This window comes from Phoxinus phoxinus (assembly GCF_949152265.1).
Source record: "Phoxinus phoxinus genome assembly, chromosome: 5".
Lineage (NCBI taxonomy): Eukaryota > Metazoa > Chordata > Actinopteri > Cypriniformes > Leuciscidae > Phoxinus > Phoxinus phoxinus.
In genome coordinates this window covers 1,254,929-1,277,500 of record NC_136880.1, presented here as the reverse complement: position 1 = coordinate 1,277,500, position 22,572 = coordinate 1,254,929, and the positions used below count along the sequence as shown (strand labels likewise).

General features: G+C 40.5%; 1 protein-coding gene across 4 annotated transcripts in view; it reads right to left on the bottom strand.

Moving 5' to 3' along the window:
* LOC306998027 (corticotropin-releasing factor receptor 2) overlaps positions 1–22,248 on the bottom strand; it is a 151,852-nt gene extending 129,604 nt beyond the window's left edge. For 2 of the 4 annotated variants that reach the window (XR_013797494.1, XM_079611753.1), the window contains exons 1-2: positions 21,984–22,248; positions 21,776–21,895 (exon numbers count right to left, since the gene is read on the bottom strand). Coding sequence is in view for 2 of the 4 variants with exons in the window: in XM_079611753.1 (XP_079467879.1) it covers positions 21,776–21,895; positions 21,984–22,104 (241 nt within the window). In the remaining 2 variants the exon portion in view is untranslated. The remainder of the gene's footprint in view (positions 1–21,775; positions 21,896–21,983) is intronic. The other 2 variants (XR_013797495.1, XM_079611754.1) reach the window with 2 other exon arrangements.
* Positions 22,249–22,572: the final 324 nt, after the last annotated feature.

Genomic DNA, 22,572 nt, shown 5'->3' with positions numbered 1-22,572 from the left:
GATGCATACGGCACACTTTTCTGGAAACACTTCAGGAGTTTCGAAGTCGCGGTCTGATTGGTTGAATTCTACAGGATGTCCGGGAGACGTGTGTGTCGCGTTCTTTATCGGTCGGCCTGGAAACAAATGTTGCGACGCCAAAACCCCTCGTGGAAGAAGAAGGCCGTTGTGTTTACAACTGTGACAATGAGCGCTTAACAGGATCAACTAAACACTGGATTTTCAAAAGTGTGTGAAGTTTGCGGCTCCATTGTGGCAGGAAACTTGCATGACGTTCGTGAATTAATTTATTAGATGCACGCCGGTCTGTTATTGTAGGGACATCGACATTATATTCTCACGCCCCTAAACATGACGCAGAACTGTGATTGGTTGCGCTACATGTCAGTCAAACGTCCTCATGGGCGGTCCTTGGCCAAGACAAGCTGCGATAGAGTCCAGTCCTTCTGCCGGCAGTCTGGAGCTCTGGCTACGCGACACTAATAAACTCCACCAAAACACACTTTTTCCACAAGTCCATTATAAAACACTCGCCAGACATGAATTTTGAGAGCGCACATACACGGTTTGTTTTTGCATTACAAATAACAGACTCACGTGTGCTTAATGTACTATTCCTGTATGTCACTGCAATCGCCTTTGCCTTGATTACAGTCGACATCAATCAAAACTTTCCTAGCAAGACACTGGTTTGCTCTATACAGCCGAGAGCCGTAGTTTGCCATCATAATCCTCAGGCGCCAGTTGAATGTTTTTGACACTCAGCACTGTAACACGACTCAAGGATTGTTTCATATTCATATTCAGGTTGTTTATATAAATACACACTGGATTGATACATTTTTGAAAACTGAACATTAGTCACTATTGCATCTCTAATGTAATCTGCCCGGTTGTCTCTGCATTAGCAGTGTTTTGGACTGGCTGCTGGAATGCATTCCCTTACTAAATCCTTGGACTGAAAACTTTTCCGGAGAATAGAGGCTTTAAATGATCCAATCGCATACAGAGACAGGAAAACACAATGATTTCTCTTGTCAAAAAATGTACTTACTATTATTTTTGCTATAATGTATCTCGAATACCTGACAACAGAGGTCGGATGATTTGCCGCCAGCAGTACAGTGTGGGTGAAGCGGCTACGTGGAGATCAAATGGAGACTTTAGCTTACGTTTCCTGTGTCCCAGATTCGTCTCCTGAGATAATGAACTCTTTCAGAAGAGATCTCATCAAAGCAAATTACCAGAGCAACTGGAGTCCACATACAAAGCTATACTCTAGCTATACTCCTTCTCAAAAACTATTCATTGTATTTCAGTTAGAGAATAGAAAGAAAATACAGAAAATATGTACATAATAAATAAACATTGTTTGTATATGTGTGTGGAAAGGTGTGTGAATCTTTGGTTTGTCTAGTTGCGCTCCAGCACACACACCTGCATTTGGATGATTTGAGCACATCAGTGAGAACAGGCCACTGTTGTAGTGACTAGGATCCGAAACTATTATTTATTTTCTTGCATTAAACTTGTTTTACTTAGAACTGCAGTAAACTGTCTCACACTCACAAAACACCCACTGACCATCAACAATCGTTGTTTTCACCTTCTTTTAGCATATTTCACAGCCATGTGCCACAACTGTGGAAGACTGATTCCTCCAGGTGCTGTCAAACAGGCCGAAGCTGAGCAGAAGTGAAAGCCAGTTGATAAATGTCACAAGGTTCCTCTCAAATAGCCTTAAAAACAACAAAAAGGGCCTTTATGTCAGTTGGATACAGTTTTATGATCATTTAATTGCTCTGAGACCCTATTTCCACGCCTGTTGGCACACAGAATCAAACGCTCTCTCCTCCGCAGTGACTCTTCAGAAGTCTGCACAATACATGCCTTCACATCTTCTCACTGTTTTCCCTTTGCACTTGATAAATCATTCTCACTTTAGTTTTACCAGCACACCATATTTTTCTTTTATTTAACCACTGAGGTGAGTTTAAATTGATTTATTTTCATAAGTTTTTATTGACCTCAATAAATCGCTCAAAACTTCACTGTTATATTCAGGAATATTTACCCAGCATTTAACTACAGATTGAGTTTGTGGAGGAGCCGAGTCACTGATAAAACAGCGCAGCGTGTGTAAGTGCAGATATTTGCAGATATTGCAGATTTGCGCAGTAACAAACTCTCTGCTTAGGGGTGTGGCTAATTAAAGGTGAACTATGCAGGTTTTTTACCTTAACTGAACAGCTTCGGAGTCATTGGAATGGTTATATTACTTTTTTCGGGTTGAATGGTGGTCGTCTCGCACCCCCCATCGCCTGTGAGCGGAATAAACTTTGAGCCGCCGGCCGCCGCGTCAGGAAGTATCGCGTGGCATTAGGTCTCGCGGTGTAAGACGACGTTTTGAAGAATGTCCCGTCTGCGTTGATGTCGTTGATCTACTAGCCTCTGGTATCTGAGAGTCGACAACGAGTTTTTCGACAGTGTTGTTAAATATCTATGCCGAAGCTGTAGGGGGCGCTCTAAAGAGAAACCTGCGAGCAATAAGCCAGAATACAGCGAAGAAATTCCCAAAACTGCACAGCCTTGCTTTAAGTGACAATCTCACAAACTAGACATCACTACATCTCCCCCTCCCCAACTTGTTTACTCAAATATGTTACTATTCTGGCATAATAAACACACTGTAACCAGTTTACCCACTTTTAAGTGTCTACATTAAATTACTTTCTAACACAGGAGAAAATTACTGTTTTATTAAAATTACAATCGTTTTGTTTCTTCTTTTTTTCACATTAACATTGTTTGTCTCCTCTTTTCTAGGGCGGTCAGGGTAAACACTACCTGAACACTCCTGGCACGGTGAGAGGATTACTCTGCCTCTTTGCCATGATCTAACGGTTCATTCATCTTGGTGTGACAGCCAAACGCCCCATCCTTGTGTAAGAAGATCCATGTCGGGTAGTATAGCAGGCTGCGGGCTTTGAGCTGAATGACGGACTGTGGGCGTCTGACTGTCAGGTCATCTGGTCATCTTCAGGTATGTTGTCATCTTCAAATAAGTCTGGCCAGGAAGCTGGTTGCTCATTTCTTTTACAGGGTTGTGAAGTCGCACCAATGTTGTGTTGAATACATACCGTGTGACGAGAACCTCGGGGCCTGCTGTCAGATCACTTAACCAGTCGCGGTTTGGTCCTAAATCCTAACAGTTTCTCCAGACTTTAATGATGACAAAGATCTAGCTCTGTTTCTCATGTTGAATGCATTTCTGTGTGAGCAAGTAGACTGGATTCAAGCGGTTTGTCAGCATCTGGGCGTTTTGGTGTGTGAAGTGTCGGCAGCATTGGCAGGACAGTTCTCATTCTTCTGGCCATTGACAGCTCCGCTGGACTGTCGCCATTTGGACGTGGTGTGGAGCGATGTGCACCATCTACATTATGTTCTGGCAGAGAGCGATATGAGCAGGGGCGGGTTGAGTGGATTATAAGTCCCCACCAGGCCCTCTCTCCGCAGGGTTGCCAGGTCTGCACAACAACACTAGCCAATGGCCAATCAACACTGATCAGCGCTCCAGGAATCATCCCAGCCTTCCCCCCATTATTGCAGTGGCACATCATAAACATAGCAACATCTGCCGATGGCTTCGGTGTATAAGATAAAACAACAGAAAAAGTCGGCACACCAAGGCTCCAAAATATGCACAAAAAACAATGTATAGTAGACTCGCACACAGGTGAGGTTTCAAGCACACAGGCTCTTCATCAGACTCTGTCTACGATGCCATGTCACATACGGTTCCTGCATCTCTCCGCACTTCACCATTAATTGCATTCAGTTCATTTATTTATTTACTTACTTACAGAGCCATATCCACTTTTATTTTTAATGTAAGAGCGGCCATTTGTAAACTGAATGTGTTTGGCCTCTGGTGTCATCCGCTTCTGGTCATTTTTTGCTGTACAAAACAACTTGTTATGCTACTTTATATTACAAACCGGTATTTAAAACCGGTAAAATAACCATATTATTTTAATGTAATGTTGTAATTATAAATACACTAGTTTGTGTAGTTGGACTTTTAGTTTGTATTCACTAGTTTTCTATCTTTCTTTGTTCATTTTCCCGCTCCTCCTTTGTTTCTATGGCAACGTAATTATGAGTTTGTTCTTTGCAGCTGTGTTTGATTCATTATCTCGTTTGAGTTCTCTATTTAAATGGTGCCTTCTGCTATTGTACCTGCTATTTAAATGGTCACGTTTGCGTTTGGTGTGTTTTTCCTCTGCCCTATCTTGAATTGTCTTGTGGATAATGATTAAACATTGCGTGTGAACTTCATCCTCTGCCTCTTCGATCTGTTCCTGCAGACTGTGCTGACAGTAGCACACATACTGTTGCTGTTCTCTGCACTGTTATGCTTTAGTTATTTCCCTATAGCGGCTAATGAAGTCTTGCACATTTTTTAACCACAGTGGTCGAATTCGAACCACTGAATTTGTGGAAGCGAAATAAAATGGACAGAAAATTGCATTAAAATGCAAGCATGGTTAATGCAATGCATTTTTTTCAAGTAGTGCAATTCAACCGTCTTTTTATTTCAAAACATTTGCCATTATTTTACTTCCATACATTCAACTGAGCGCTGTTAATCATTTATCAGAGTTTTTGTTAGTTAATGGTAGTTACTAGAATGTTAATATTGTTTTACTCATTTGTTCCTGTGTAGATATTCAGTAATGCAGGAACTGTAAATGAACAGAATATTCATAACATCAACATTCATAGTAATATCTGTCAAACTGACAAAAAAATACATGACGTGCACTTTTTTTCAAGTCTTCTGAAACTGTACAGTACTTTTACTTGAAGTGCAAAAATGTAAATTCCCTGACATTATTGAAGCCCTGAAATCTAATTTGTCATGTTCCTCCACGCCAGGTTTGATTTCAGCGACGCCAAACACTATTAGCTCGTGTGTGTGATGCAATCTAACACAATATGCCATGTTTAAACATATAGATGATGATAATGAGCATCACCATTGTATGGAAAAGAGTCTTAGATAGATTGTTCAAAATGTCTCCTTTTGTGCTCCACAGAATATAAATAGCAATGTACAGGTTTGGAACATGGGAGAGAGAATATAGGAAAATTAAGGAATAATTCACCCAAAAATTAATTGCAATAGAAAACATCACTACAAATCGCATGTGAAAAAAATATTTGGCTTTATCTCACTATTTTAGTTTATTTTGAACAATACATCTATTGTTTATCATTTAAAACCAAATGTTTTGGGGGAAAAAATGTGTTTGTGTTATGTTTAAAAATGACATTTCACCCCATAATGCAGAGATATTCATATATTTTCAGTGTATATGCCTTATTTTTGGAGCTCTTGTATCCTGTGGCACATTCGCAGAACCGTTTCAATGACTAATAATTGATAAGATACGTCAAGGTTGGCAGATTGTTGGTCTGGAAATGAACCTTAATGGAAGGAAAAATCTAACCAGGAAATGGGAGACGCTGTATAAAAATAGCCGTCTTTATCAGCTCAATCTATTTTTACATTTTCTTCTCACCACTGGCTCTGTCACGGGACTGAATTCATTCTGTCAAAGCCCCGGAGCTTAATCCACCTCAAAATGTGCCTGATCCATGCTCAAATCAAAATATTCAGCTCAACCCAAGGATGAGAGAACACACAAAATCACTTACAGTAAAACCAGTTATAAATACATTTGTACTATAGTGGGCTAGTGGTGCAAGCTTCTGTCACATGCATGTTTATAAAAGCTACTTAAATGCCCTAATTGATCTAAGGCCTAACCCTGGCTTAATCTAAGCACTGTCTGTACCATTTACCATATGATTATCTCATATAGGATGTGTTTGGTTAAGTGAATTAGAGCTGTAATAAAACGCGTTATCATCTTTAACTTCAGTGAGCACACCTAAACCCTTTAGAACCTGAAGCTAATATGGGTGTTTTTCACATATTTAGATTTTTTGACTGTAAAATTCTAAAAGAATGTGCTATCTTCATGTGCAAGGCGTCATCTTTTTCAGAAAAAGATTAGCTTTCAACAAATTACAGTTATTGACCATTATTGTTTGTGGTGAGTTTGTAAATAGAATTTAAATAGAAAAAAGAAAAAAAAAACGATTTTTACTTAGAAAAAAACTGAAAAATCACGAACTAAAGAAACTAACACTTTCTAAACTAACAGGAGTTATACATTCAGATTTACTCAGACTCCAGTGATAAAGACGTCAGAATTGACTCAGACTCCAGCTTAAAGACTCCAGACTTGACTTAGTCTCCAGTGGTAAAGACTCCAGACTTGACTCAGACTCCAGTGATAGACTCCAGTCTTGACTCAGACTCCAGTGATAAAGACTCCAGACTTGACTCAGACTCCAGTGATAAAGACTCCAGACGTGACTCAGACTCCAGTGATAAAGACTCCAGACGTGACTCAGACTCCAGTGATAAAGACTCCAGACTTGACTTAGTCTCCAGTGATAAAGACTTCAGACTTGACTCAGTCTCCAGCTTAAAGACTCCAGACTTGACTTGAACTCCAGCTTGAAGACTCCATACTTGACTTAGTCTCCAGTGATAAAGACTCCAGACGTGACTCAGACTCCAGCTTAAAGACTCCAGACTTGACTTGAACTCCAGCTTGAAGACTCCATACTTGACTTAGTCTCCAGTGATAAAGACTTCAGACTTGACTCAGACTCCAGTGATAAAGACTCCAGACTTGACTTAGTCTCCAGTGATAAAGACTTCAGACTTGACTCGGACTCCAGTGATAAAGACTCCATACTTGACTTAGTCTCCAGTGATAAAGACTTCAGACTTGACTCAGACTCCAGTGATAGACTCCAGTCTTGACTCAGACTCCAGTGATAAAGACTTCAGACTTGACTCAGACTCCAGTGATAAAGACTCCAGACTTGACTTGAACTCCAGCTTGAAGACTCCATACTTGACTTAGTCCCCAGTGATAAAGACTTTAGACTTGACTCCAGTGATAAAGACTTCAGACTTGACTCAGACTTTATCACTGGACTTGACTCGGACTCCAGAGATAAACACTCCAGACTTGACTAGGACTCTATTGATAAAGACTTCAGACTTGACTTAGTCTCCAGTGGTAAAGACTCCAGACTTGACTCAGACTCCAGTGATAGACTCCAGTCTTGACTCAGACTTCAGTGATAAAGACTTCAGAATTGACTCAGACTCCAGTGATAAAGACTCCAGACGTGACTCAGACTCCAGCTTAAAGACTCCAGACTTGACTTGAACTCCAGCTTGAAGACTCCATACTTGACTTAGTCTCCAGTGATAAAGACTTCAGACTTGACTCAGACTCCAGTGATAAAGACTCCAGACTTGACTTAGCCTCCAGTGATAAAGACTTCAGACTTGACTCGGACTCCAGTGATAAAGACTCCATACTTGACTTTTAGTCTCCAGTGATAAAGACTTCAGACTTGACTCAGACTCCAGTGATAGACTCCAGTCTTGACTCAGACTCCAGTGATAAAGACTTCAGACTTGACTCAGACTCCAGTGATAAAGACTCCAGACTTGACTTGAACTCCAGCTTGAAGACCCCATACTTGACTTAGTCTCCAGTGATAAAGACTTTAGACTTGACTCCAGTGATAAAGACTTCAGACTTGACTCAGACTTTATCACTGGACTTGACTCGGACTCCAGAGATAAACACTCCAGACTTGACTAGGACTCTATTGATAAAGACTTCAGACTTGACTCAGACTCCAGTGATAAAGACTTCAGACTTGACTCAGACTCCAGTGATAAAGACTCCAGACTTGACTAGGACTCTATTGATAAAGACTTCAGACTTGACTCAGACTCCAGTGATAAAGACTTCAGACTTGACTCAGACTCCAGTGATAAAGACTTCAGACTTGACTCAGACTCCAGTGATAAAGACTCCAGACTTGACTCGGACTCCAGTGATAAAGACTCTAGACTTGACACAGACTCCAGTGATAAAGACTCCAGACTTGACACAGACTCCAGTGATAAAGACTCCAGACTTGACACAGACTCCAGTGATAAAGACTCCAGACTTGACTTGGACTCCAGTGATAAAGACTCTAGACTTGACACAGACTCCAGTGATAAAGACTCCAGACTTGACACAGACTCCAGTGATAAAGACTCCAGACTTGACTCGGACTCCAGTGATAAAGACTCTAGACTTGACACAGACTCCAGTGATAAAGACTCTAGACTTGACACAGACTCCAGTGATAAAGACTCCAGACTTTACTCGGACTCCAGTGATAAAGACTTCAGACTTGACTCGGACTCCAGTGATAAAGACTTCAGACTTGACTCAGACTCCAGTGATAAAGACTCCATACTTGACTTAGTCTCCAGTGATAAAGACTTCAGACTTGACTCAGACTCCAGTGATAGACTCCAGTCTTGACTCAGACTCCAGTGATAAAGACTTCAGACTTGACTCAGACTCCAGTGATAAAGACTCCAGACTTGACTTGAACTCCAGCTTGAAGACCCCATACTTGACTTAGGGTGTATTCACACCTGCCTTGTTTGGTTCGATTGAATCGAACTCTAGTTCGTTTCCCCCCTTGGTGCGGACCTTTTGCGCAGGTGTGAATACAGCAATCGAACTCTGGTGCGGACCAAACAATCGAACCGAGACCCAGCTGAAGAGGTGGTCTCGGTACGGTTCCAAACGAACTCTGGTACGGTTCGTTTACGATGTGAACATGAACCGACCCAATATCGGCCCAATATCAATATCGACCCAATATTGTTCGTTCAAGTGCGAAAGAGAATTCCATTCCGCGCGCTGTCTGGCCACACGATACTGTTGCGTGTCTTTCTGCGCGTCGTGTGTGCATCATTGGCAGTGTTGTGCATGAACGCGTTCATATTTACGCCGAACGCTGAACTGAACGAATCACTTTTCATACAATGAACGTGAACGAGAGATTTTTCGAGAGAACTCATCTGATTTTTTGTACATAGCATAGCCTATTTGTTAGGATTTTAGTATCATAATGATTAGGCTAATAAATGCACGCACAATTATCCGTGAACTTGATTTGCCTTTCAAATGCCTTTCAACTTGTGTGTGCAAACTTCAGAGTTAAATTAATGTGCAGAAATTTGTACAAATAGAGAGTAGGATATGTAGGCCTACTATACTGTTGTAGCCATTAAAAAAAGCGCGTTTCATATTTGTTAAAATATTATAATGTTGTTGTTTTTTTCCATTTATGTTGATTTATGAAAAGTGAACAGCACGACCGAGATAGGATGCGCAATATGAGACATGGAGCGGGTCAGACATGATTTTGACAGTTGAAGTTGAAGTTGTTATAGAAAGCCTTTCTTTAAAGTGAATTTCGTTTTGTATAAATTGTATCTTAATTTTAATCAATTTTTCATCAACCAATTGCCTGTATTTAATGAATAGGCCGACGAAACAAATATAACGGAGGGAGGCGCCCGCGCGCTCACTTGCGCACGTGAACTAGAGCACATCCTAACTTAACGAAACTCAGTGTATGCCTCACACAGACATGACAAATACACCAACTACACAAAGCTTGAAATGACTTTAAACGAAATAATTCAAAACGAAAAAAGAAAAAGGCTAGGCTACTCTCTGATTATGTAGGCATAGCTAATCCATTATTAGGCTTAGCCTATTTATGTGCATTTCTCTCTATAAGCGCGTTCACACGGAGATGGCGATCGTCAACTTCATCTTTGCAGCCGAGTTGACACTTTTAGAGAAAACACTTGTTTATTAATAAAAATCAATACACGCGTCACCGGATTTACAGATGCACGCACACATAGGCTATTATTTCGAAATAACGAGATAGGCTATTGTGTTGAAATAACATTATTATTAATAATAGCCTACATCTTTGTTAAAATAATTTAACAAATGAACGTGAACTTAGTTCATTTAAAAAAAAATACTATATATAGGCTATATTTCTCTACTTGAGAATCCTTGTCCAATGAATGGACGACCTTAGCACACGTGTGGTTTTGTTTACACATTTTGGTTCACTTGCAAAAAGAGCAGTGTGAAAGCGAACCGTACCAAACCAAAAAACAAAACAAATTATTTGGTCCGGACCAAAGCAAGTGAACTATCGGACTTTCCTGGTGTGAATACACCCTTAGTCTCCAGTGATAAAGACTTTAGACTTGACTCCAGTGATAAAGACTTCAGACTTGACTCAGACTTTATCACTGGACTTGACTCGGACTCCAGAGATAAACACTCCAGACTTGACTAGGACTCTATTGATAAAGACTTCAGACTTGACTCAGACTCCAGTGATAAAGACTTCAGACTTGACTCAGACTCCAGTGATAAAGACTCCAGACTTGACTCGGACTCCAGTGATAAAGACTCTAGACTTGACACAGACTCCAGTGATAAAGACTCCAGACTTGACACAGACTCCAGTGATAAAGACTCCAGACTTGACACAGACTCCAGTGATAAAGACTCCAGACTTGACTTGGACTCCAGTGATAAAGACTCTAGACTTGACACAGACTCCAGTGATAAAGACTCCAGACTTGACACAGACTCCAGTGATAAAGACTCCAGACTTGACTCGGACTCCAGTGATAAAGACTCTAGACTTGACACAGACTCCAGTGATAAAGACTCCAGACTTGACACAGACTCCAGTGATAAAGACTCCAGACTTGACACAGACTCCAGTGATAAAGACTCCAGACTTGACTTGGACTCCAGTGATAAAGACTCTAGACTTGACACAGACTCCAGTGATAAAGACTCCAGACTTGACACAGACTCCAGTGATAAAGACTCCAGACTTGACTCGGACTCCAGTGATAAAGACTCTAGACTTGACACAGACTCCAGTGATAAAGACTCTAGACTTGACACAGACTCCAGTGATAAAGACTCCAGACTTTACTCGGACTCCAGTGATAAAGACTTCAGACTTGACTCGGACTCCAGTGATAAAGACTCCAGACTTGACTTGGACTCCAGTGATAAAGACTCTAGACTTGACTCAGACTCCAGTGATAAAGACTTCAGACTTGACTCAGACTCCAGTGATAAAGACTCCAGACTTGACTCGGACTCCAGTGATAAAGACTCTAGACTTGACACAGACTCCAGTGATAAAGACTCCAGACTTGACACAGACTCCAGTGATAAAGACTCCAGACTTGACACAGACTCCAGTGATAAAGACTCCAGACTTGACTTGGACTCCAGTGATAAAGACTCTAGACTTGACACAGACTCCAGTGATAAAGACTCCAGACTTGACACAGACTCCAGTGATAAAGACTCCAGACTTGACTCGGACTCCAGTGATAAAGACTCTAGACTTGACACAGACTCCAGTGATAAAGACTCTAGACTTGACACAGACTCCAGTGATAAAGACTCCAGACTTTACTCGGACTCCAGTGATAAAGACTTCAGACTTGACTCGGACTCCAGTGATAAAGACTTCAGACTTGACTCAGACTCCAGTGATAAAGACTCCAGACTTGACTCGGACTCCAGTGATAAAGACTTCAGACTTGACTCAGACTCCAGTGATAAAGACTGCAGACTTGACTCGGACTCCAGTGATAAAGACTCCAGACTTGACTCAGACTCCAGTGATAAAGACTTCAGATCTGTCTTAGACTCCAGTGATAAAGACTCCAGACTCGACTCGGACTCCAGTGATAAAGACTTCACACCTGACCCAGACTCCAGTGATAAAGACCCCAGACTTGACTCAGACTCCAGCTTAAAGACGCCAGACTTGATTCGAACTCCAGCTTGAAGACTCCAGACTTGACTCAGACTCCAGTGATAAAGACTTTAGATATGTCTTAGACTCCAGTGATAAAGACTTCAGACTTGACTCAGACTCCAGTGATAAAGACTTCACACCTGACTCAGACTCCAGTGATAAAGACTCCAGACTTGACTCAGACTCCAGTGATAAAGACTTCAGACTTGACTCAGACTCCAGTGATAAAGACTTCACACCTGACTCAGACTCCAGTGATAAAGACTCCAGACTTGACTCAGACTCCAGTGATAAAGACTTCAGACTTGACTCAGACTCCAGTGATAAAGACTTCAGACTTGACTCGGACTCCAGTGATAAAGACTCTAGACTTGACACAGACTCCAGTGATAAAGACTCCAGACTTGACACAGACTCCAGTGATAAAGACTCCAGACTTGACACAGACTCCAGTGATAAAGACTCCAGACTTGACTTGGACTCCAGTGATAAAGACTCTAGACTTGACACAGACTCCAGTGATAAAGACTCCAGACTTGACACAGACTCCAGTGATAAAGACTCCAGACTTGACTCGGACTCCAGTGATAAAGACTCTAGACTTGACACAGACTCCAGTGATAAAGACTCTAGACTTGACACAGACTCCAGTGATAAAGACTCCAGACTTGACTCGGACTCCAGTGATAAAGACTCCAGACTTGACTCGGACTCCAGTGATAAAGACTTCAGACTTGACTCAGACTCCAGTGATAAAGACTGCAGACTTGACTCGGACTCCAGTGATAAAGACTCCAGACTTGACTCAGACTCCAGTGATAAAGACTTCAGATCTGTCTTAGACTCCAGTGATAAAGACTCCAGACTCGACTCGGACTCCAGTGATAAAGACTTCACACCTGACCCAGACTCCAGTGATAAAGACCCCAGACTTGACTCAGACTCCAGCTTAAAGACGCCAGACTTGATTCGAACTCCAGCTTGAAGACTCCAGACTTGACTCAGACTCCAGTGATAAAGACTTCAGATATGTCTTAGACTCCAGTGATAAAGACTTCAGACTTGACTCAGACTCCAGTGATAAAGGCTTCACACCTGACTCAGACTCCAGTGATAAAGACTCCAGACTTGACTCAGACTCCAGTGATAAAGACTTCAGACTTGACTCAGACTCCAGTGATAAAGACTTCACACCTGACTCAGACTCCAGTGATAAAGACTCCAGACTTGACTCAGACTCCAGTGATAAAGACTTCAGACTTGACTCAGACTCCAGTGATAAAGACTTCACACCTGACTCAGACTCCAGTGATAAAGACTCCAGACTTGACTCAGACTCCAGCTTAAAGACGCCAGACTTGACTCAGACTCCAGTGATAAAGACTCCAGACTTGACTCAGACTCCAGTGATAAAGACTTCAGATCTGTCTTAGACTCCAGTGATAAAGACTTCACACCTGACTCAGACTCCAGTGATAAAGACTCCAGACTTGACTCAGACTCCAGTGATAAAGACTCCAGACTTGACTCAGACTCCAGTGATAAAGACTCCAGACTTGTCTCGGACTCCAGTGATAATTGTGTTAGCCAGTCACAACCAGAGACAAACTGATCACACATGGAGTTTATGTTGATTACTTAGCAATTCTACTGTTATGTGACATGGATAGAAACTATGAATATATTTCCATGGTGACAAATCCATCTACTCACTTTACACTTTGTGCTAGGGGTGTGCGATATTACGATTTTTGATCGTGGACGATTAAAATGTCTCCACGATCTGCTTTTGAAGAAATATCGTAGGATCGTGCATTTTATCAGTTTTCATTTCTGGCGCCTCCGTCTCAACATACTGTACAGCGCGACGTGTATCCACATGAAATGCAGAGGACCGGGACACTGTAGTTCATAAAAATTAATTATTTGCATGTGCTTTAAAGCCTTGCCGGTTAAACATGTAATTCACTGCTGATGCGCTGTTCTAACGGGCGCTTTTCTGAGCGCAAAACACCCGACGCGCACATGCACTAAAAGCCTGTCTAACATCGCCTAGTTACTGGACTAAGTTATCTTTCGAGTCTTATTGCGCTAATACTGGCAAATACACACAAGGTTTACATAAACAAAGTTGGTTATGTCTAAGTGAAAGAACAATAGAAAAAATTAAGAATAAATCTGCTTGTCAAATGCGTGTAGACTCGTCGCGCGCAGATCTTAAAGAGACAGTAGCCCTAATAGTAAACATGCTGCCGCTTGTCCTTAAAGGGACAGTTACCCAAAAATAAAAATTCTGTCATTATTTACTCACTCTCCAATGTTGTTCCATACGTGTATTAATTTATTTCTTGTGCTGAACACAAAAGAAGATATTTTGAGGAGTGTGGCTAACCGGGCGGTTGCTGGTCCCCATTGATTACCATAGTAGGAAAAAAACTATTATGAAAGTCACTGGGGTACATCAACTGTTTGTTTACCCACATTCCTCCAAATAACTTTTATTTTCAACAGAAGAGGGAGACTTATTCGGGTTTGAAACGGCTTGAGAGAATGACAATTTTTGGGAGAACTATCCCTGTTAATAAAACAACAAAATACAAAGAGCATCTCACTCACTCTTGACTGAGAACTTTAATAGTAGCTTTAATAAGAATCAATGTAAAATGTATACAGTGAAGTCTAAGTTGTGTTTTATTTTCATATTTGTTCATTTAATTACTTTCTTCAATGCTGTTAAATACACATGTAGCTGAAAAATAAAGCACTGTTTATTTAATTTGTATATTAAGTTGTGTATGTGTATCTTTGTTCTTAATTTTTAATAAAGAAAATGACAAAGATTTTTTATCTTCGCCACTTTGGCCTTAATGTCTGCCATTCTTTTTTATTTTATATGTTGTTACCTAAGGCTTTATTTTTAAAATAGGGACATTAGTTTGGCTGTAATGCTCAGTCACTTGCAAAATAGTAAAACCAACATGAAAAGGAATCGTGATAAAATCGTGAATCGTGATTTTCCTGAAAAAAATCGTGATATGATATTTTTGCCATATCGCCTACCCCTACTTTGTGCTATGTGACTGATGCAGCATTTGCATTTGTTTGTTTGTTTCATATTCAAAATATTGTTACCTAGACTGTGAAAAACTTTATAGTTACTTTATAGATAACTTGAAGTAAATAAAATGATGTTTTGAAAGGTTATCTTTTAGATTATGATTGCCGCTTGGCTCCTAAACTATGGAATCATCTTCGTAGCACTGTTCAAGACTCTCTCACTTTAGGTCTAGACTAAAGACCTTTTTTTTCAGTCAAACATGGCCCTAATTAATTCATTCATTCTTTTGCATGTCTTCTGAACAAATCCCCAAAACGTGACCTGTGCCATGCGTCCAGCGAGGGGCATCTCAATTATTCAACGTCTGTGTCTCTACAACCTTCATTAACAGAGGATGAACTGCTGCTGCTCTCAGATGGACACACCTGCACTCTAATGCTCAATCCTGGATGGAGCTCAAAGACTACAATCAGTGGACAATCATATTTGAGTATAGGCATTATATTTGGACGGTATCGCCCGAGGAGAACTAGCCACCTGGTGTTGCCTTGTTTCTCCAAAGTTTTTTTCTCCATTAGCCAACATCAATCAGAGTTTTTTGTTCTTTGCTACAGTTGCTTTTTGCTTGCACCCTAGGGGACTAAATAAATTATGCAGCTACTATGCAAAATGTGGTGTGTGTATATGTATTACGCCATGACTTTCAATTAATTCCTCAATTAAACTGCTTAGGGGTGGGCGATATGGTTTGAATTTTAACCTTCTCATTGATATGCATAATTTTATCCATGGCATGGATACACATCACAAATAGTAAATAGGCTCATCATTACATCAAATTTCTATACATTGAACACAACTTTCCAGGTTTTATAATCTTCAATGTCAACACATAAAGAATTAATAACTCCAACCTACAACTACTATAAGTATATCCAACTTTACAAATACATACAATACACACATGTAAAGCAATATAGCAAATCTCAGCTGCATGATCGTTTGTATCACAGCAAAATGTCAAATATATTATTGCACAGCACTATATAGAAAGTTAAATACATCTGTAAGTGTAAACTTGACCATTATGTTGGTTTCTACTTTTGTAATACAGGGCAATAACTATGACATTGCATATATGTGCTAGAAATGTGCAAGAAATTGTAAAATCATGTATTAAAACTGTGGCGACTATGAACCGAAGTTATGACAGTCGAAGAGAAACCCTCACTCAGCAGCAATTACACCATTAATAGCAGTTCTGTTCATGTATCACAATAGTGCAAGTGAACAGAATTGCTCTTAGTGTTTCTACAAGATGCTTACTAAAGTTCTGTGATCATAGTTATTATTGCATCTATGACGTCAATCATTACATAAATCAATTAAGTTGACATACAGTTTAATCAGACATTACACAAACACAGATTTCCACAAGCTTCTCTGATGTGGTGGACGGCCAGGGAGAATTGATCAGTAAATGACCATCTACTGCGATCTCAAAACTCCGGCCAGTTAATAATACCTAGAATATCAAAATCGACTGCTGGCGGTAGATCCTTTTCCTATTTAGCACCTAAACTTTGGAACAGTCTTCCTAACATTGTCCGGGAAGCAGACACACTCTGTCAGTTCAAATCTAGTTAAAGACACATCTCTTTGACCTAGCATTCACATAATGCATTATAGACTTCTATAACTCAATGTTAGGCTGCATAGATTAGGTCAGCCGGAACTGGGAACACTTCCCTTAAATCCTGATGTACTGGTTACATCATAAGAAGAATGGTATCTACGCTAATTTTAGTGTCTTTGTTTATCCCGAGGTTTTCCCGCAGCCTGCCGGATCCAGGCCATATCCAGATCTGAGGAAGGACCTTCGCCTGGACCCGAGGACAACGCAGTGCTTTAGTGCCGACTAGCCTCTCCCTATGGAGGATCCTTTTACCACTCTACAGATAAAGCGTTGTGGAAAATTTGCGTATCTCCCCCGTAGTGATAAAATAAAATAATATTCTGTATCGAATTTATAGGCAGGACAAGTAGTTTGTATAGGCTTGGTTTGTAGAGAATTACAAACATGCGCACATATATTCAAACACACATAACTATAGAATTAATTCTTGATGCGCACGTGACGCCATCAGTGTTTCTCACAGGTTCAGTTTAAAGTCTGTGTAGAGAGAACGGTGTTGTCTTAGCGGCCCCTAATTTAATAACCAATTATCCTTTCGACGGAAGTGAATCAATCAAAACTAACTTTAGCTGAAAATAACATTATTCAAGAACCGCTATAAAGCCAAAACAATCTGTTACCTTAAATTATACGTTTATCTCTGTAAAGCAGCTTTGAAACAATCCACATTGTTAAAAGCGCTATATAAATGAAGATGAACTTGACTTGACTTGACTAATGTTTTAACCCAGGGCTTAGCTTGTCTTTGAATAGCATGATAGAAACACAGAGATCCCTGGTGCTGCTTCAATAGAATGATGCATGTGTACTATGCTTACTATCATATTCCTCTCAGTGATCTCAGCGCAGGACACACAGAGTCGGCTGTAATGCAGGAGTGCACTGAGATGAGGAATAACCCCATAACTCCAGGAGTCACGGTTCACTCCTATCAAAGTGCTTTTCACAACTTCTAATTCTAATTTAATTGTAAACTTAGGAGCTAATTTACATGATCTGACCCTAAAAATACTTGTACTGATGAAACCTAATGTAATCAGGTTGATTCATTAATATTAAATTATTTTTTTGAATGTTTTGGGTTATCTGACAAAACATTTTTACCATGAACTCAAAAGTTTTTAATGGCTTCTATGAGATTTAAAAGAAATTGAGCAATTAGAAGGGCAACAACAATGGCACAGGGAAACGATATCAATGGGATCACTTTCAGAATGATTTTTGTTCAGCTTAAGAACGATAAAATCCTGCTTTAAAAAGCTTGAGCAATTAAAGTGGCAAATGACAAAACTGCAGCACACTTAAAAATAAACAGAATGATATTGTACACTGGTGTGGACACTCATATAGTTATTGTTATGGTAATAGTTATTGTTCTTGCTGTGAACAGGCCTTTATAGGCACAGATGGAATTTGCTGACTTTCACATTTTATCTGAAGTCTGAAAAAAATTGTAAAATGTATTCAACAGAGCTTAGAGTACTTCAGTCTTATTAGTAGATGACCGTATAATTAAAATAGCCAAAACATTTAATAATTGATCTTATAAAAAGCAGAGGAGTTTATGAATGACAGTATTCCCAATGCTTTAATGAGAGGCACAGATTCCCAGCAGGTCTGCGTATACAGGATAATGAGGACAGGGGTTTGGGGGAGCTTGTCCTTCACAAAACTGGCATTGCTGAGCAAAACCACCTCTGAGAATTACAGTGTCCAGTGCGCTGATATTCTGAGTGAATGTATTGACTTCCAAATCTAAAATCTTTCAAAATCCCTGGCATCTCAAATGGACTGATATAATTGGGATATTTCAGGGTAAGCTAAAAAAAAAAAAGTACTACTTGTTAAAAAAAAAGCTGTCATAATTGCATTTTTGTGCTTTTAATAGGCCGACTTACAATAACTTAATTATACATCAGCGAGTTATATGCTCATTTACTAGTGATTTGTTCGTTTGATCATTTGTTGATTAACCAATGTGTATATTTATATATATAAATATATATTGAGATATTGATACTTCAAGAAATTTGTGACGTGTAATTGATAATGTCAACTAATCTATTAATTGATTAGTTCATCGTGAATAAAATGCTTTAAATGTCATAAGTGAACGTTATAATAAAGAGTGAGTCAGAAGGGGAAACCGGCACTGTGTGTGTGTGTGTGTGTGTGTGTGTGTGTGTGTGTGTGTGTGTGTGTGTGTGTGTGTGTGTGTGTGTGTGTGTGTGTGTGTGTTGAATGGACAGTGCCTGCAGGAGTGTTTAGAGTCGAGCGCCTCAGGGAAACGGCTCAATGACACCGTACCAGTGTTACGCAGGACTTTCATGCAAGCTATAAATAACCCTTCAAGGTTTGTCCCATTGATTTCAATTAAGTCTGAGGTTGCAAACAATATCTAGATTCAACTAAATAATACATGTAATGTGAACTTTATTAGGTAGTGCATTCAGAAGGGGTTTTTCTAGCAATGCATTGTAGTCACTGTTTATTGGCATGTGCTGTCACACTCACTAAAGCAGGGGTCACCAAACTCGGTCCTGGAGGGCCGCTGTCCTGCAGTTTAGCTCCAACCAGGCCAACACACCTGCCTGAACGCTTCTAGCGGGTTCAGGTGTTTTTAATTGGGGTTGGAGCTAAACTCTGCAGGACAGCGGCCCTCCAGGACCGAGTTTGGTGACCCCTGCACTAAAGGAATCATGCAGATCAGGTTTATGACACTCTTCTCCATCATTTGATCATCACTGGATGAATTACCGCTGCCATGATTGCTAGAAACGTTCTAAACTTCTTGACAGCAAGGCAAAAAGTGCTGACCTTTGTAAATGAAAAGCATAATCAGGGGTGCACATAACTGGTGGAAATTAACAATGCACACCAGAAAATGCGGAGGGATTTTCGGGGACACGGACACGTTTACTTACTGGAGTAGGGTTTTTCTCCATCTCTGGTAATATAGCAATCGTGATTAGGGCAGCACGATATAACATTTTAGCATCGATATCGCGATGTGTGTATCCGCAAAATAATCACATCGTAGGATGTGCGATGTCATGCGCGTATAGGGATCTTAGTTGATCGGTTTCGGTTCGGAACGCATGTGATTCGCGGATTAATTGCAAAGTTTCCCCATCATGGAGTGAAGGTTTATCATTTGCATGTGTTTTTAAGTCCTGTCAGTTTGAACATCAAGCGCAAGAACGAGACTGGAACTGGCACACAGAGCCTGCGTTATAATGCGCAGTGACAGCCGCCTAATATACCCCTCGGCCACTTTTATAGCTTTAACACTGATCAATTGTATTAATTACATTAATTATATTGAATTCATACAGTGAAGAATATAGACTATTTGATTATTCAATTACTGAATACAGTTAGACTTGCCTGAAAACACAACGCTACTTTCATGTGTGATGAGGCCGGCGTGTAGGATAAGTGTTGTGTGAAGTGTGTGTACCAGATCTCCAGGTCTGACCACAACAGTTATGCGCACCCCTGAACACAATAATCCACATTCAACCACCTAAAGCAGGCATGTTTGTGCAGAAGAGATGGCACAGACCGACACCAGTGAGGTGACAAACTGGGTTAATGATGCCACTGAAAAAAATGCCAGTAGTGTTAATAAAAACACATAAAGAGCCAGTGACACTGTAATATAATCAGCAGGTCTATACAACACACATGCAGCGCTCAGCAATGAAAGGCTTAACTGTGCCCGTCAGAGCTGTGTTGTGTGAAAGTCACATCGATACGCTGAAGAAAGTATGCTGAGCCTCAGACGCACACAGGGGAGAAGGATCTGTGCTCAACACACACTCACACACACCTTTAACACACACATTGTGTGCATATGCAGAGACTTTATCATAAATCACAGTATAGGCCAGTCAAAGTCACGCTGTTAATACATGTCTTCGGCATGTCTTATGATGTACAGTGTGATGTTGTTATCCAAAGAGGGTCTTAATGATTACATAATTATGAGCATGATAATTACATAATCATTTGTTTGCACAACAATGTCAGAAATAATATTTGTTCTTATTGAGGGTGATATTTGCCCCCTAGAATTGATTTTCAGGGTCATGCATTGCTTATTTATTTTTAATCATAGAGAAATTATAGCAAGCTGTCCATTTATGTCAAATACTAAAACTGATTAAAAAAAAGCAACAACTGTTAATTCTGAAATATAATCTACATCCAGTAAAACAGCTGCACATAATGTGTAAGATACACAACAATGCTCTGCAAATCTGTGTGAAATAACTGGTATATTACGGCATATTTCTTCAGATAAAATAATAACAAAACTTATCTTTGCATCACTGAGATTGAGCGTGTGTGTGTGTGTGTGTGTGTGTGTGTGTGTGTGTGTGTGTGTGTGTGTGTGTGTGTGTGTGTGTGTGTGTGTGTGAACTTCACAGCCTTGCTGATTTCACACATTAAAGCAGAGAGCATGTGGCAGGACAGATAACACTGACCACAGAAGCACAGACGGTGAACAAACAATTGTCCAGTGGTTCTCACCTGCTGTTCTCTCTCTGTGTGTGTGTGTGTGTGTGTGTGTGTGTGTGTGTGTGTGTGTGTGTGTGTGTGTGTGTGTGTGTGTGTGTGTGTCATATAGTGCTCTTTCCTAACTGATGATCTGAATCATGTGCTAAATTAAGAAGACATACAAAAATGTGCAAAAGCGGTGTGGTTCCCAGGACTGGGATTGAGAACTACTGGCCTACATTATATTATGATGTCCTGTATAGTAATAAAGATCGCACAGATGAGCTCTGAGAGAGAAACTGCCTCGCCGAGTGTGGTCTATCTGCTGTCCGTACTGTTGTGGTCACTGTGCCCGTGATCTGATTGATTATCTTTTACTTTGTTTGCCAGGACCCAGGTTGAGAACTACTAGCCGAAATTATTAATTGTATGTGATTTATATGAATAAAGATTGCATAAAAAAGGTTTGAGAGGGGAAAAAAGTCAAACGCTATACTTGTCCTTGAAATCTTACAAGCTTTGAACAGTTATAAACAGAAACGCTGTATCTCTACTTCTCACTGACTCACTTTGCTGAGCATCTGTGCTGTACTTTAACTCTGACTGAAGGAGTGAGCCAGAGATAGTCTAACACTTCTCCTCAGGTGTGTGTAAGGCACAGTGCACGGAGCTCTTACTGGTGGTGTTGTACTTGACGCCGTTGATGAACTCCGGGCACGGCCGCTCGATGATCCGCCCAGAGTTGCTTCTCGGCCAGCAAGTTCCGATTTCATCCGTGGTGGAGTTACAATAGATGCCTTAGAGGAAAATATATAACCGACGCTGATTAATGAGCATTATAAGGGCTAAATACCACAAATGCGCTAATAAAGGATAAATCCCCACCATCGACACTCATCGACGCGAAAGACGCGTTCCCGTATAACGCGTGCTGAAAAGCGTCCATGAGAGTGCAGTTGGAGTCGCCGAATTCCTCAATGAAGAACTGAAAGAGCGACGCATCCATGATTACAGGCGGAACTCGAGCACTGATCAAGGCTTCAGTAGAAGAGTCTTCCTCCCTGCCAACTTGATCCAGTGTCTTCCTCCTCACTGGTGAGAAATGCTCCCCGAGCGCGTGCCACAGCGGGAATATTCTGTGCGCGCGTCCTCTGACAGAATGATGGTGATGTCATAATGGAATGTCAAAGATCAAAGCGGGAATATTTCCTCTGGAGATGTTTTCGTCACTGCCCGTTACCGGCGTAAGATATTGTGTAATTAATTTTACTCAGACATGTTTGACATGGAAAGAAGAAGACAGCACTCTCAGACAGTGTACGAGTGTAGCCTATACTGAACAATAATGATAACAAGACTAGTTGAAGGAGAAATAATAGCCCACATAGGCCTATTATGGTGAAATATGGGTCAATTAGGCTACATTATTTATAGCCTATTATTTGTTTTAGACCTACTTTGCAAAAAATGGCTT